The 11,696-nt window shown below is 43.8% G+C and overlaps 1 protein-coding gene across 1 annotated transcript; it reads right to left on the bottom strand.

The window, feature by feature from the left end:
• Nucleotides 1–533: 533 nt before the first annotated feature.
• On the bottom strand, nt 534–11,468 carry FLVCR1 (FLVCR choline and heme transporter 1). Its single transcript, XM_065679394.1, has 10 exons — nt 10,776–11,468; nt 7,730–7,874; nt 7,084–7,224; nt 6,711–6,778; nt 6,358–6,461; nt 5,113–5,223; nt 3,987–4,092; nt 3,667–3,778; nt 2,899–2,966; nt 534–1,500 (listed from the first exon to the last, which is right to left on the bottom strand). Exons 1-10 carry the CDS (start codon nt 11,409–11,411, stop codon nt 1,438–1,440), a joined length of 1,554 nt encoding a protein of 517 aa, XP_065535466.1. The 5' UTR covers nt 11,412–11,468; the 3' UTR covers nt 534–1,437.
• Between the last annotated feature and the right edge of the window lie 228 nt (nt 11,469–11,696).

The raw sequence follows: 11,696 nt of genomic DNA, 5'->3' as shown, positions 1-11,696 counted from the left end.
TGGAAAACTTCAAGCAGGATTCCACCTTCTGGATGGCATGACAGCTGTGGGAACTCAAAGAGATGGCATCGCTGAACCTGCAGGCTCAGCTTAAATACTGCCAAAGCTTAAATGTCTGCAGAAAGGCCACCAAGTCAGGTCTGACTTACTCAGTAATAGTAGGGCCCCACTTTATTGGGCTGCTATCAGGTCTGGAGGTGTAGAGATAGAGCACATGGTAAAGGAGAACAGTTTCAAAAGCACCTCAGTGAGAAATCCACATCCCAAATTCAGATAAATCTAATAACACAAGCTGAATGTTAATGGTCGGCTCCTTTTGTAACCAAGATGTATGATATAAACAGCAAATATATCCTCGAAGTGAAACATCACTATTTTCCCTTCACTCATCCTTACAGCTTTTAACTGCACCCATGATTTAAATCGGATGAGCGCAGAAATATCCCTAAGAGAAATTACACAATTCATAACAGAAATAAATGCAGAAAAGGACAGAACACGGTTTCTGATACTCCACAAACACTCAGAGACGGTTTAACACACAACATGGAATTTCTTCAGCAGCACCGATTAAACTCAAGATGAGGCAAGGATCTTCTTTATAAAGTAAAGGCACCAGCTCTTTGTAAACACGTACTCCTCTCACTTTAACTGACAAAGCACTCAAATGTGGAGGCAACCTGTGCGGTAGTGTTCCATTGTCTACAAATACTCCACCGTAGAGACAAAGGCCTTTCTCCTCCTTTGTATTTAATAAGAAATGGTTTTTTTCTTCAATTTATCTAGTGGGAGACTCTCTAAATCTCCCTGGAAATGTTACAATGAATCTGTAAGACAGCTTTTTTCTTTTATCTGCCTTCTGATACCCATCGAGAAGTTTCAAGGCAAAAGCAATGTCAGTCTGAAACACACACGTTTGCAGTCATCCCTCGTTTTCACCATTGTGCTATAGACAGTTTCCCAGAAGGAACCATTGGCTTCTATTAAAAATACAGATACATTTAAAAAAGGAACTTGTGAACATTCGCCAGCTGTGGAGCTACCCGCTCTGCCTTGTCAAACACACCAGCAAAGACTGAACCGAAAGAGATCAGATACTTCTGCTCATGACGACCATACTTCAGAATTCCAGGTTTTTTCCAAGTATGCATCCTGAATGCACATGTCTCCTGACGCCTGGAGAGTGTTCACACAGTTCTCTACTAATGAAACCGCAAAACTTGAAACCTGCTAAAATAAATACTCCATACAAAAGTGAACTGCCTGCATCATGGGCAAAATGAACTGAGCATCTTCCTAGTTTCTATCACACAACAATCACCGGTATCACCAAACACACTTTACTACTCATACACACAAATCCAGTGATTACACTAATTACTGTTGTTCAGTAGCCAACCAAACTTGTGCGTCTCTAAGGCCACCTTCTTTGAGCTTTTATAAAGCTGACTGAATTTTTAATGCAGTATTTTCAGGTTCGACAGGACTCTCAACTGGTACCTGGAGAGGAGGCAGAAAAAGAAAGAACAAAGATGAAATTAAGCTGTTATTCAGCAGAAGCTATTCCCAAACTCAGTATTCCTGGGTAACTATACTATTGGAGTCTAACATACAATGTAGTTAAGTAACCAAATGGGGCATTTAGAGAAAGTCCCACTTTACCTTCTCTCTATAATGGAAAAAAAAACCCCAAACCAAAACACCAGCCCCCCCCCCCCCCCCCCCAAAAAAAAACCCATAGAATTGAGTTTTGTAGTATAACTCTAAACTGTACATTCAATACATATAGATATTTATCACATGGAGATAAACTTTCAGGGGTTTTCTCCATTACATTTAAACTCAGTAGAATCTTGATAATCAAGGTTTGGTATCCAAATGCTATTGTACTTTAACAACATAGGCAGCTCTCAATAATTTATGGTGATCTCAGAGTAAGGACTCCAGGCTTTTGTTATATCCTGGCTAATACAAATGAAGCTGTGGGCCAGTCTAGGCTAATTCACCAGGTGATAATAGAAACCAGACAAGCCATGGACCACTGCCTACAGTCAGCATGTACAACCCCAAGACAGCCCCCTACCCAGGCTGGTAAAGCCACAGGATGCCACACTGCACATACAGCTGCACAGGTTTCAGGTTCAAGTTAGCTCATAGGACATCAGCTTGGAAGTTTCTGAACCTTATGCAGACACTAACAGTGTGCACATGATCGAAGACGATCAAAAGCTGCAATATATACAAGACACCTACACGTGACAGAAGATCCTGCAGTGTCTGACTGCAAAAAGCTGTTTCATGATAGATCCAAATGACCAAAAATCCCACAATACTGAAAAAAGTTTCTACTGCCAACCTTACTCCTCCTAGTAACTGTGATCATCTGAACAACCTGCTGAAACATGGGACTGGGACCCCCTGAACAGCAGGAAGTGTGTTGTGCTCACCCTTCATTTAAACTGCAGAACAAGACCCAGCTCTTCATGCAGCCCAGTAGAGAAACCACAGTGACTTCTGTTCATCAGACACTGCCTTCACTTAAAGGGACTGCAGGCATTTTAAATCAAATGTGTAGTCTATAACACAGACTCCTAACCCAATACTCAAAAAAGACCTCACAATTTACAATGCTACCTGCAAATATGTAAAAGCAAGATTCAAGCACTAAAACCTGGAAAATCTTCAGAGCAGAAGGTCTTCCAGGTTTTTCAGCAGAGCTAAGGGGAGAAACTGATACCTGAGGGAATCACCCCATGTGGCTCTGTTGTTCCAAACCAGATGGAAACAGTCATAGTATAAGTTTTTGCAATTCCTCTTTTGCTGTTAATATTATTATGCCAACAGAAGCCAAGCATTCAAGTATGGCAATACAATCATGGTAGAAGAGTCACCACTTACAGCTTTAACATCCAAATTCATTATCCCTGAATTCACATTGTGTCTTCGCAAATCTGATTTTATTAAGGCTGTAACAAGGAAATGAAGAGAAAGCTGGTTCACGACTTTGCAATGACATGCATTTCAAGGCAGACATTTGTACAGTGCAAATACATAAAAGCTGGTTTCAGCACATACTCAAAATACCTGTATTCCCTCTGCTGCATTTGGAACTTACTGACAATTTGAATTTGCTCCTCACAAGGCACACACAGAAAAAGACAATAAAAGCTTTTATACCACAAGCACTTCAAGCAAAGCTGGAAGGTTTTAGCATGTTCAGCACATTTCTAAGTACCAACGTGTGTAAGTCACTGGTACAGTTCAGGAATACATCGGGAGTTTCTTGCATTTGGAAAAATGCAAAGTGTCTCCATGTACGTATTTGTTTACATGCATTAACCTACCCTAGAGATAGACATCTGCCTCAGATTCAAGACATGACTCCAGAAATGGGTGACAGATGGCTGTCCGTACATTAGCAACGTCACCCTTAAAACAAAAGGTCTGTGTGCAGCACATACTTAAAGTGAAAACCAGAACAAACGGAAAGAAATACCAACCACTAAAACCTGGAGTTGTAACTTCTGTCAGCCCAGACAGGAAACCACGTACTGAAACCCTAGATGTCCAAGACATCTAAAAACTACCCAGCGATTCACTATGGCAGAAAAGCCTCCACATTTTTACATTAAAGAGAAATAATTACTTACATTTCTGGTTAATTACCTGTTAAGATAATGCCCACGAAGATCCAAGCACAAAGAAAGAGGTTTCCTGCACGAGGACTGTAGTCTGTTGTGAGTTTTCCTTGAAAAAGGGTGAAGACAATTCCAAATATCTACGAACAAAGAAGTCGCTTCATCAGGATCACACAGACAAGAGCCATCGCTTTACCTTGCAAAGTTTTAGGTTCTATCTTATAGAAACCAAATTGACTACAGCAACACAAAAGAGACTTAGAAGCCAAGTCTAAGAAAGCCCTCTTAGACTCAAGCAGAATGGCCTTCCTGAATACTATTTTACTTGAAGAAATAAAACGATACAACCTGTGCTGATGCATTAAGGAGACCTGAGGAAGTGCCTTCAGACTCTGGGTATGTAATTTCCACAGCAAATTCAAACCCAAGTGGGAGATAGCCAGTCATGAAGAACCTATTGAAGAGGAGAGCAAGAGGATGGCCTTCATCTATTACTACAGCTAAGGAAGTCAGACATAAACACATGGTATTATGAATTAGCTGTTATCCCAAACTGTCCGTTTTCAAGACCTAACACGATTCAATACTTGCTTCACCAGCTTCACTCCCTCAATTTCATCCAACAATTTTAGACACACATCTCTCTTTTTAGGACAAAGATGTTTTAACCTATTTGTCCTGCTCCGCATAACCACCTGCTCTCCACACATATGAAACAACCTTCTCTGACCCATCCGCAAGCCACTCCATAGTTGAAGCCAATTGATTTCAAACAGCAGTCATCCACAAACATCATTTTATCAGCCAAACATCCATGCTGGAGGACAAAAAGGGACCATCAGTGAGAGGTGAAGCTGGACACTAGAATGTCTGCTAGAACCTGCTGAGGAAGAAGCTGAGGGGACTCACCAGTGATGGGCTTAATGCAGTTGAGGTTTCTAAAGTCTGACTGGTTTTTAAAGTGAAAATCTCAAGACGTTTCTGGCTCTACCTTGACTGTTGTGCCTGGATTCAGCACTCTTCCCTCAGCACCCTCTGGGGCTTTTAGATTATGAGAGGTGCTCTTCTGAGTGACCAAAGCACGCAGCATGTTGCTTGGGCTACCAAAATTTTGGTCCAAATCATCACACACAGAAGCCAGCCTTCCTAGAGTTTAAACTCTAATCACTTACACACTAGTCAACAGAAAGATACAGCTTTACTGCAGAGAGCTTTCTGAACTGGACCCAAGCAAACTGACCCCATACAGACTGTTAGGTCCGTAAAATGTTAAAAGAAATTCACTAAGAAGTGAGTTGCTTCAGGTTTATTTTGATATAATTGTATGTGAAACCCTAGTAAATGCTATCTGTACTGTGTGCTATAGGCATAGTTGAGAGGATGGCAACAGAATATACAATAGAATCGTTCAGTTAAAACAGATACTGTTTCTGAAGAGAACTGCAGGAAGTCTTCTAGCCCTCTAAATGCTCACCCAAGTACTCCTCCAGTCACGAACACTATTGTAAGGTATCCGAGGTCCAGGGTGAAGGTAAATACCAGCATTCCAATGAAAGAGAGAATGTAAACGATCAAAGTAGTTTGTCTGTAACCCAACCAAAATAGAAAACAATTAACAAAAATTAACACTGTTAGCGTAAGGTCATAACACATTGCTGAAGCAAGGAAAGGTAACAGAAACATTACTTATTCTCTAACAACTGGCATTCTACAGCTATAAAATTTGCTTCATGCCATTCTGAGTCGAACATATGCAACGAGAACATACCCCTCTTTACTGCCCTGGTTATATGTCTGCTTACTCAAGACTAAAGACACTTACTCGGACTCTTAAAGAGTGGACAATCACAGCAGATACTATTACCTTAAGACTGTCTTAGTTCTCTCTTATGTTGTACCTCTTGGCCATTCTGCAGCACTGCCCATTACACAATACATCAATATACGAGCAGCCAAATCGAACACTATTAGCAATAAAAGTCAGCCTAAGAGACAAGTCAAACAGATCTCATTACAATGTTCCATTTATATTGACTCTGGAATAAGGAATGTCATCCAAAATATTAAAGCACATATCATTTATAAGCCAAAATACAAGCAGAAACACAGCCAATCTGCAGCATTAACATCCATTAGGTTTCTAGAGCTCCTGCACATAACATACTAAGAGTCACAGGGGAGAGAGCTACTCCACTGCAAGCAGTGCTCCAGGGCACTGCTTACTCTTGTGGGGCACCACACCATGGGTGATGGACCCAGGACCTCCTACCCCAGAAAAGAGTTCTGCTCCATGGTCATTCCCTGAATTTAAAGCAAATATTACGCTTGCTAATTGGACCACCATCAGCCATCCATTTTACAAACCAACGCAGAGTAGGTTTTGAGTTTTTATGCTTTCCTAGGAGAAGGAGCCCACTGGGCCACCTGGCCACTTTATGTAAGACATACAATGCCTTCCTTGTTAGCCTTATGCTCCTGAAGAGACAGGAGTACAAGGAAAACCCCTTCACATCTTTGCATACTCCTCTCTCATTTCTCTTGGCCAAGAACCAACGTCAAGCTTTTGCCTCAAGAAACTAGTCTCCATCAAGGCTGCTAAAGATCAGAGAGGAACTGCATTTTATTGTTGGTTCAGTTCAGCCCTCAGGTTGCAGTGTTTTTCCAAGGCAATCGCACCACTCTCCTACCCCTAACCCCACACATGCCTACCCACACTTACTTGTATGTTTTAGTGTAATCCAGCCACAAACCACAAATAATCGAACCCACCATTCCTGCCACCACCAGTGTCAAGCCAATTCTCCCAGCGTTCACTTCTTCTCCCTTTCAACAAATATTTATATGGTGCTCATTAATAACTTGCTTCCACTCAGAGTCAAGTTCAGAGCTCTTGGTAGTCATAAGCACAAACACATACTCCTACGACTCCCATAGCTGCATGGTGCAAGAAACTGCAGGGGGGTACAAAGGAAATCAAATGTCTGAGCACACATAGCACCTACACAACACCACACATCACCTCTGCAAATGTTCAGTAGAAAAAGAAATACAAAGAAAATCCAAGAACCTTACCTCATAATGAGTTACTATAATCTGGTTTAAGAGCGTGGAGACAGAATAAAATGCTCCGGTCATAATACCTGCAGTACCAAAGGAAAAGTTTCAGTCGTTTCAGGTGTAGCCATGCAAATCTGATATCCTAAAGAGTACCTTCAGGTATTTAAGACTCACATCAGAGGCAAAACCTTTTACAGGTTAGGCAAAACCGCCTCACCAGACCTACGAATGGTATTTTGAATCCTGATGGATTTTCCAGCATTGGCTGCTGAGTAAGTAAAAGGTTGTCACTTCCTCCCCCCTAAAAACCACCACAACTAAAACCTATTGTACTTTCCACACACATCTGGACTGCTCTGCCAGACTACAGCCAGACAGCACCACTTACCGTAACTGATCAGCAGAAGTACAAATGGAATATTTCTGAACAAGTTAATAATTGACTGCTTGTAGGAGTAATCCTCGGGAGGCACAGTCTGCAGGACTGCTTGAGAGTGACTAGGAGGGTACTTGGGCTTTTCTTCAAACACTGGGGAAGAGAAGAAGGAACGATTTTGATTCCTCTTTATGCTTTTTCTTTCTGAAGTGTCTCAGTCTGATGCACACTCCCATGAAACAAATATTCTAGATTTTCTCATGGAAGAACCAAGTCACAGCCTCAAAGGATGTGATAATGAATGATTTGGTCACATCTGATTGCTCCCCACATAAGGTCAAAGACAAACTTCATCTACAATGTGTCTAGACCTCTGTATCTGAATTGCAAGATTAACAGAGAAAATTCACATTATATTATAATGGCCTTATAGCAAAAAGAATAAGTGAACTAAATACTCTGAGAGGTCACCCCATGTGAAGCAGACATACTGTAACAGTAAGCTGGTTGTCATTTAAACCTGGAGCATCAGGTAAGCAAACAAAAGTAAACTGGAGAAAAAACAAATTGCAGCTGTTTTAAGCATAGGCAGATGCTTAAAGCATGATGTTGTAAACACTCCCTGTGGTCACCATTTAAATTATAAAGGAACACTCACCAACGCCTGTTAAGAAGAACAAAAGTGTGGATACTATCGCTGTTCCATAGAACATGATGCTGATGTTATGTGCCATTAGATCAATATCATTCGGGGTATTTGGAACCAAAACAGGTGGCAACAAGAAGCCTATTGCAGTGCCAAGCTGTAAAGCAAGAAAAGAAAACCAAAACTCATTTCACTGTGAACATAAAAACTTACAGAAATAGAAAGCCTTACCAGGTAGAATTCAGAATTTATATCATAATAAGAATTAATGAAACTATGAAGGAAAAGTGTTCCTTTAGCATCATGCTTTCTGAGCCATTTGCTTTCAGTGACATTTCACAACCAGGTCTTTCATAACTCAGGTTTTAACCTTTTCATTTCTAAATGAAACTGCAAAACTACACCTAGCATACAGCACATTTAAGAGCTAAGCATTAAGCAAGCCTTTCTGCAGAAGAATCTTTCCCAGGAAAACACAGTGCATGCACATAAATCTATATTGATCATTCTGCAACTGAAGTCCTGGAGATGACAGAAGCTACTCTTGTAGATCCTTGATCAAAATACTCCACTTGATGTCCAGATTCTGCCACCACAGTAACAAAGACTGGCACACCAGATTTACTGCAGAGCTGACAGGGCAGAGAAGAGCAAGAGAAAAAGAACATCCTGAATAAGGACCACAAACCTAAAACCTCCATCTGCAATTATTGCCAAGGAAATGAAGAAAAATCACAAAATAAAGTAGTAGTGGGTTTGTATCTGGACTCAATTCCAAAGCAGCAACTGATTTTGTATGAAGGAGAGACAAAAAACAAGGACTGAGATTTCGTGTGTATATATAAAACATTTTAAAGCATGAAGGAACAACAGTCTTGGACTATTCTCCAATTTATGCCTGCTGCTCCTCCAAAACTAAACTGAATTTTAAAGTGTTAGAACGGTTGGGGGGGTTTATTTTATTTTTTAAACTAAGAAACAACCACCCCAAACCTTAATTTATTTCAGGTAAAAAAAATAAAAAGAGCACCAAAGACTGTAAAGAGCCAATATAATACCCACAATATTCGAAGAAAGTAAAATTATACCATTTTCTGTCCTTTTACACCTGGAGAGGTTAAGACCAGAAGGATCAAGAGTTCCATCGAGTGTGATGTGCCCAGTTTAAGATGCTAAATACTTGTGGAAATCCAGCATTCCCAACAACCCTTGACAGGTACATCTGCTGCATTCCCAGTCATTCGTGTTTCAACTGCAAGTGATCAGCATCTCAAGAGGTAACAGGAGCGATGTGGTTTTTGACAACTGCTATGTCCTTCCTTTCTGGTCCCAGCCCTGTTCGCTCTAGCTCTGAGGTTATGCAAAGAAATCCCATGACCAGTTGGTTATAGCAACTGTTACACAGTTCACCTTGGGCAGTGAAACATGCACAGTGAGACTGTATCGTATTGCATAGGCAGAAGTGAACTGCACTGGGGTATACAGACAACATCACTTCTAACTTCCCACTGCCTAACTGGTCATTCCACTACTCTTACAATGTAGCTTGAGAGGGCTTTTTAATAAAGCAAAAATTGAGGACAGAAATTCTCTTGTTTGACACCGTATCAGTCGTTATGGATCACAAGCAGGACTGGGATCTTAAGACCTATGTAGCACAGAGCTCTGAGCTAACAGGGTATGCCATAGCTGCAGAATAAGCCTTTCTCCTTTGCACAGGACTGCCAGAGGAAGGTGAAACACATTTTGCCAGTGCATTCCACAGGTGCTTCCCTAGCAGAGGGCCATCAAGCATGTTGGCACACTAAAATCCATCCTTTTAGAAGGGAATACGCTCCAGAAATAACACAGGTTTCTTTTGTTCATACCTCTGCTCCCATTTTCCTTGCGCAGCTTTCTCATGCTTCCTATCTGCACTCCTGCTGCTGTCCTGCATCACTTCAATCCCTGCATCTGAGTGAAGCATCACTCAGAGCTGGATCCCTAGCACTGTACTGCAGAACTGAAATTCCAGTAACTCCTGCTACTGGGAGAACTGGTGCATGTCAGAAAGACCAGAAATTTAGCTGCTAAACCCGATTCCAAGGCACAGATACAAAATGTCTGCTCAACTGCTAAAACAACTAACAACCCCCAAAGTATTCACTCCGAATGGGGCAGTTGACTTGTCCACTGGAAGACTTCAATGCAAAACCAAAATGTTTTGGGACAGCATTGGGAAAATTGTGAACAGCAAAGCATGAACTAATGAGCAACCCTAACTGTAAATATGCAACACCAGTATTACCACTGTAATAATCCAAAGTGCACAAACATAAAATTACTCACATGATAAAAACCAAACCCCTTGCTACCTTAAACTGCACCTACGACCTCATCCCACACTGGTCATGCCGATGGGAATCTTTATGTTTTGTTGCCACAAAACAAGAGGGACAGTGCCAGGGGAGAGAACAAGGCTATGGGGAGGTACCATCTCTTCACCCATGCTTTCAGATACACCTGTTCCAGCTCTCTGAATCTGGCCAGGACCTGAGAGCTTGAGTAAACCTGTGACTCCACTGTCAGCTCCCCACACTGATGTGAACTCACAGTGCTACAGAAAACTTCATGAGCCACCATGGCATCGACCACCAGCACTTAGTGAGTCCAGGCCATATTTTAAAAAGCAAGAACTAAAGTATGCTGGCATTGGGGCTCTCCATCAAGGGTCACATACTTAATCCCCTGCCAGCCACGGGTGTATTCAATCAGCTGAATGATGTCAAATGCAAGCGGCAAGATCCTGAATGCAAGAGGAAGAGAAAACAGAGCAGGACGACTTCTGCAAAGGGTCTCAACTGATGTACTCCAGGCAGCCGACAGAAGTATGCAAGCTGCTACACACTGCCACACAGCCAGCATTCTGCTGGGAGGCATCATCACCTCCATTGCCCGTGCTCCATCACTTCTCCTCTCTCCATCACCACCTCTTGAAGAATGCTTTCTCCCACTTTAACGACCTATTTGTAACCCAACACCACACCAAGCCCCGGAGGAAGCCTCCCTTGCCCCCCACCTGGTTGCCCAGCACAGCCACGGCGCAGGCGGTGGAGACCTCGGTGGGGCCGAACCACACGGATGCGATGCGCGAGGGCAGCCCCAGGATGAAGACCTGTGCGACGGCGCACACAGCCTGGGCTGCCAGGGTCAGCGGGTACCGGCCGGGGGCCAGGCTGCCGCACTTGAGCCAGGCGCCCAGCCCGTTGAGGCCGGCACCCAGCAGTGCCGTGAGGCGCAGGCCGCGGGTGTCCAGCAGCCAGGTAGCGGGCAGGATCAGCGGCACGTAGACCACCATGTAGACCATGGAGAGCCAGTCTATCTGCGTGAAGGAGACGCCGTAGAAGACCGCGAAGACGTTGCTAAGGATGCTGTACTGGATCCACTGGAAGGCGTTCACCAGCGAGTAGCTGCTGAAGACGGCCAGCACAGCCAGCCGCCGCAGCGACAGCCGCGTCTCCACCCGGCCGCCCGCCGCCGACAGCATGGCCTCAGCCTCCTCCCGCTCCCCGCCGCCCCCCCGCCCGCCGTCCTCCGCCTTCTTGCCAGGTAGGAAGCCGTTGCAGCGCTGCAGGGGGGGCGCGGCGCTGGGCGCCGGCATCTCCCCGCTGTCCCCCTCCGCCTCTTCCTCGCCGCCGCAGCCGCCCTCCACCATCGCGGCTGTCTCCGCAGCCCCGCGCCGCCGAACAAGGTCACCCGGTTCCGGCTCCGAGACCACGGCCGCCGCTACAGCCCCGCCCCGCCCGGCGGGAGGAGCGGGAGGCGGCACCGGGGAGGCGGGAGTGGTCTGGGCGGCCCTGGATGCTGGGGAGCTGTTGTGGTGCGTGTGCGCCCAGTATCTATGTGCATGTGTGTGTATGTGTATATGATGCCTATGTATATGTACACACAGAGCCTCGGTATATGTGTGTGTGTAATTGTTTATTTGTTTATTCTATAG

The sequence above is a fragment of the Lathamus discolor genome, chromosome 5 (assembly GCF_037157495.1).
Source record: "Lathamus discolor isolate bLatDis1 chromosome 5, bLatDis1.hap1, whole genome shotgun sequence".
Lineage (NCBI taxonomy): Eukaryota > Metazoa > Chordata > Aves > Psittaciformes > Psittacidae > Lathamus > Lathamus discolor.
This window is presented reverse-complemented; position numbering and strand designations above follow the sequence as displayed.